This window comes from Seriola aureovittata, chromosome 5 (assembly GCF_021018895.1).
Source record: "Seriola aureovittata isolate HTS-2021-v1 ecotype China chromosome 5, ASM2101889v1, whole genome shotgun sequence".
Classification (NCBI taxonomy): Eukaryota; Metazoa; Chordata; class Actinopteri; order Carangiformes; family Carangidae; genus Seriola; species Seriola aureovittata.
Genome location: NC_079368.1, coordinates 29,752,356 through 29,757,355, shown reverse-complemented (window position 1 = coordinate 29,757,355; position 5,000 = coordinate 29,752,356). Strand labels below are relative to the sequence as shown.

The 5,000-nt window shown below is 38.9% G+C and overlaps 1 protein-coding gene across 1 annotated transcript; it reads left to right on the top strand.

The window, feature by feature from the left end:
• Positions 1-704: 704 nt before the first annotated feature.
• LOC130169301 (tripartite motif-containing protein 16-like) lies at positions 705-3,103 on the top strand. Its single transcript, XM_056375901.1, has one exon. The coding sequence runs from the start codon at positions 1,052-1,054 to the stop codon at positions 2,714-2,716; it is 1,665 nt and encodes a 554-aa protein (XP_056231876.1). The 5' UTR covers positions 705-1,051; the 3' UTR covers positions 2,717-3,103.
• Positions 3,104-5,000: the final 1,897 nt, after the last annotated feature.

Genomic DNA, 5,000 nt, shown 5'->3' with positions numbered 1-5,000 from the left:
ATATGAAACGTGATTTTATTTCCAGATTTGGCCAAAATGAAGAATTTTTACTTTTATATTTTTAATTGTGTAAGTGGTTTTTATTGAAGTTTCCCTGTGATGCTCTGACAGTGAAGTGTGTGTGTGTGTGTGTGTGTGTGTGTGTGTGTGTGTGTGTGTGTTTTTATTCTGACATTTTTTTTTTTTTAAATAAATGCTGTTGTTGAAAATTTGTTTTCTTCATATTGTCTGATTTTAAATTCCTTCACATTTACCTTCAAGTGAAAACTCTATTTTTTATTTACATAAATATTTATATCATATATCAAATAACCACTTTATATATATTTTCATTATATTATATAAAAATATAATTTTTTGAATCTAAATTATATTTAAAAAGTATATATTATTTAATATAAAAATATATTAATTTTTAAAAATCTAAATTATATAAAAAAGTATAAAACATTCTTATTAGAGATTGACGTTTAAATCAGCAAAACAAATAAGGACAGAACTTAACATGTCACCAGCTTCCTAGGTAAATGATATGGTGCATTCATGTCCTGTGGGAGTAAGAGTTACATTCTGAATTTAACCTGTTTTAATCTGAAAATACTTCAAACAGTCAAAACAATATTTGAAAATGTAATTTCTGCTACAGCAGTGATTCATTTCTCTATTCTCCCTCTAAACCAAGGAACCGTGTCTGAACCCAGACGTCTCAAGAAGAGTTGATTCGATCAGTGTTTTCAAATGAGAAATGAGCTGGAGTTTAGAAAAGGGTTAAACACACAGCATGAAACCACTTCCTGGACTGAGTCAAAGCCTGATGCCCCTCCCTCTTCTTCCTGCTCTCAAACACAGCCAGCTCCACTCTGTTCATGTGTTTCCTTGTTCCCTCCCTTCAGATCTACAGTTTGAAGATGGGTGGAACCAACATGTGGTGAAGTGCGAGAGCTGACAGGCCCCGTTCACTGCAGAGACACATGTTGTTGAGATCAGAGCTCAAACTAGTTTCAGTTCTGAGGAAGTGAAACTCAGACACTCGTTGTCACCGAGAGCTGAAATGGCGCAGAAAGGAGATCAGCTGGACCGGGAGACCTTCTCTTGTTCCATCTGTCTGGATCTACTGAAGGATCCGGTGACTCTTCCCTGTGGACACAGCTACTGCATGAACTGTATTAAAAGCTTCTGGGATGAAGAGGATGAGAAGAGAATCCACAGCTGCCCTCAGTGTAGGCAGACCTTCACACCGAGGCCTGTCCTGGTGAAAAACACCATGTTAGCAGCTTTAGTGGAGCAGCTGAAGAAGACTGGACTCCAAGCTGCTGCTGCTGATCACTGCTATGCTGGACCTGAAGACGTGGCCTGTGATGTCTGCACTGGGAGGAAACTGAAAGCTGTTAAATCCTGTCTGGTTTGTCTGGTCTCTTACTGTGAGAATCACCTGCAGCGTCATTATGATGTAGCTCAGCTAAAGAAACACAAGCTGGTGGAGCCCTCCGAGAAGCTCCAGGAGAACATCTGCTCTCGTCACGATGAGGTGATGAAGATGTTCTGCCGCAGCGATCAGCAGTGTATCTGTTATCTCTGCTCTGTGGATGAACATAAAGGCCACGACACAGTCTCAGCTGCAGCAGAAAGGACTGAGAGGCAGAGAGAGCTCCAGCTGAGGCGACAAGAGATCCAGCAGAGAATCCAGGACAGAGAGAAAGATGTGAAGCTGCTTCGACAGGAGGTGGAGGCTATCGACGGCTCTGCTGATGAAGCGGTGGAGGACAGTGAGAAGACCTTCACCGAGCTGATCCGTCTCATGGAGAAAAGACGCTCTGATGTGAAGCAGCAGATCAGATCCCAGCAGGAAACTGAAGCCGGTCGAGTCAAAGAGCTTCAGGAGAAGCTGCAGCAGGAGATCGCTGAGCTGAAGAGGAAAGACGCTGAGCTGAAGCAGCTCTCACACACAGAGGATCACAGCCACTTTCTACGCAACTACCCCTCACTGTCACGACTCAGTGACTCTACAGACTCGTCCGCCATCGATGTCCGTCCTCTGAGATACTTTGAGGACGTGACAGCAGCTGTGTCACAGCTCAGAGAGAAACTACAGGACGTTCTGACAGAGACATGGACAAACATCTCACTGACACTGACTGAAGTGGATGTTTTACTGTCACAACCAGAGCCCAAGACCAGAGCTGACTTCTTAAAATATTCACAGGAAATCACACTGGATCCAAACACAGCACATACAGATCTGTTATTATCTGAGGGAAACAGAAAAGCAACATGGAGACAACAACAGTCTTATCCTGATCATCCAGACAGATTCACTTCATATCCTCAGGTCCTGAGTAGAGAGAGTCTGACTGGACGTTGTTACTGGGAGGTGGAGAGGAGAGGAGGAAGAGTTTCTGTATCAGTCTCATACAAGAATATCAGCAGAGCAGGGAGGGAAAGTTTTTTTGGAAACAATGACAAATCTTGGTCGTTAGATTGTTTTCAAAACAGTTCATCATTTAGGTTCAACAGCATCAGAACTCCAGTCTCAGGTCCTCGGTCCTCCAGAGTAGGAGTGTACCTGGATCACACAGCAGGTGTTCTGTCCTTCTACAGCGTCTCTGAAACCATGACTCTCCTCCACAGAGTCCAGACCACATTCACTCAGCCTCTCTATGCTGGACTCAGGCTTTACTGGGATGGAGTCACAGCTGAGTTTTATAAGCTCACATAGATAAAAGTCCAGATTTGTATTTCATTCCTAAAGTTATTGTGTCTCCATCATTGTTGCTAAAAGCTGGTTGTTGTGTTTTGTTTGTTGAATCCTGATGTTTTATTACAGGTGAGATCAGCTCCATCTAAGTCCTTAAAATGAGTCTCATCTTCAGCAGCTGCAACATGAAAGTTGTTGACACATTAAAACATCAATAATCACAATCCAGTCGTATGATTTACATTATTCTGACATGAGACTTTTACTTTGATACTCCACCTGTTTTCATGTTAATACTTTTGTGCTTTTACTGAAAGAAAATGTCGCCTGTGACTTTTACTTGTATCAGAGTATTTCTCCTCTGTGTGATCAACGTCTTTACCTTCAATAAAGAGTAAAAACAATGAACTGATGACAAACGTTTCTTATTAGTGAAAAGTTTGAGAGACTCAGAGTAACATTCAGTTTCAGTTAGAAACAGCTGAGAAGACTGAGGTCATGAAATCTCCCTCATTCAATAAAACAATGAACGAAACTGAATAAATAGTTTTTTATTTTCAAAGTAACTGAGAATATTTTTCACTATCTGCAAATAAAGTCTATTATCTTATTTATTATTAATATTATTATTATTACTGGTCTTTTTATTATTATTATGATCATGATGGTCTCTCCATCATGTTCAGTCTTGCTGGGGAATAAATCAGTAGAATTGACACTTTCTCTTCTCTGTTCATCACATCAGTGATTCCACTGCATCTAAAGAACTGGATCACTTCTCAGCTGAAACCAGATTCATCTCCAAATACAAAAACATGACACGGGATTTTATTTCCAGATTTGGCCAAAATGAATCCTTTTTACTTTTATATCTTTAATTGTGTCACTTATTTTTATTGAAGTTTTCCTGTGATGCTCCGACAGTGGTGTGTGTGAGTGTGTGTGTGTGTGAGTGTGTGTGACTGTGTGTGTGTGAGTGTGTGTGTGTGTGAGTGTGACTGTGTGTGTGTGTGTATGTGTGAGTGTGTGTGCGTGTGAGTGTGTGTGAGTGTATGAGTGAGTGTGTGTGTGTGTGTGAGTGTGTGTGGATGTGTGAGTGTGTGTGTGTATGGATGTGTGAGTGTGTGTGAGTGTGTGTGTGGATGTGAGTGTGTGTGTGTATGTGTGAGTGTGTGTGAGTGTGTATGTGTGAGTGTGTGTGTGTGAGTGTGTGTGTTTTTATTCTGACATTTTTTTTTAAAATTAATGCTGTTGGTGAATATTTGTGTTGTTTTCTTCATATTGTCTGATTTTAAATTCCTTCACATTTACCTGCAAGTGAAAACTCTATTTTTTTTATTTACATAAATATTTATATCTTATATCAAATAAATAACCACTTTATTTAGTTATATTTATATTATATAAAAATATGTTTACATTTTTTAATCTAAATTATATTTAAAAAGTATATTATATATTTATAAAATATTTTAAACCAAAATATATAAAAAATAATTAATATATTTGTTATATAAACAAATAATTTATAAAAAATATATTTTGCATTTGAAAAATGATATATGTATATAAATACACACACAGACACATCAAATCACAAAAATCAATGGATCAATACATTTGAAATAAAACAAGTCCTAATGTCAAATTCCATATATTTCTCTTTATTACCATTATTAATATTATCATAGATATTATTCAAAATTATGTTCTTAATAAGATAAAAGAAAGCAAATGCACAACACTGGACGTCATTCAGCGTCTCTTTGTTTCTATATAAAAACAGATATGAACATGGAGAATGATTAGAGGCACACGTTCAGAGAAATTAAAGTGCAGCAATCAGCAAATGTTCTGCATCATGTACACAGGTGGGGGGTGGGGGGTGGGGGCGGGGAGGGTGGGGGGTGGAGGGGGGCGTCTGGAGCGTCTGACTGCATCAGTTACTCTTCTTCTCTAGTTAATCATCATCAGCTAAAATCAGAAGCTCTTCTCAGTAAATGTAAAGATTCATACTCAGTGACGACATAGAAAAACACTTTGTAAAAGCTTCAGCAACACGACCGACTGAGTTCATCATCACCATGGTAACAGCTGATTTCTCTGGTGCTCGTGTTGTTGCCTTCACGTCCCACCGGAAAGTTTAACTCCACCTCATCTTCTCGAAGCTCGACACTCAAATCTACATCAGTTTGACACACGTGGTTTCAGCACCGACACCGAAACCACTCGAGTTTTAACACCTTAGTTACATATAAAGAAAGATGGTTTTCAATAGAACATATCAAATGTGAAATGTTGTTTA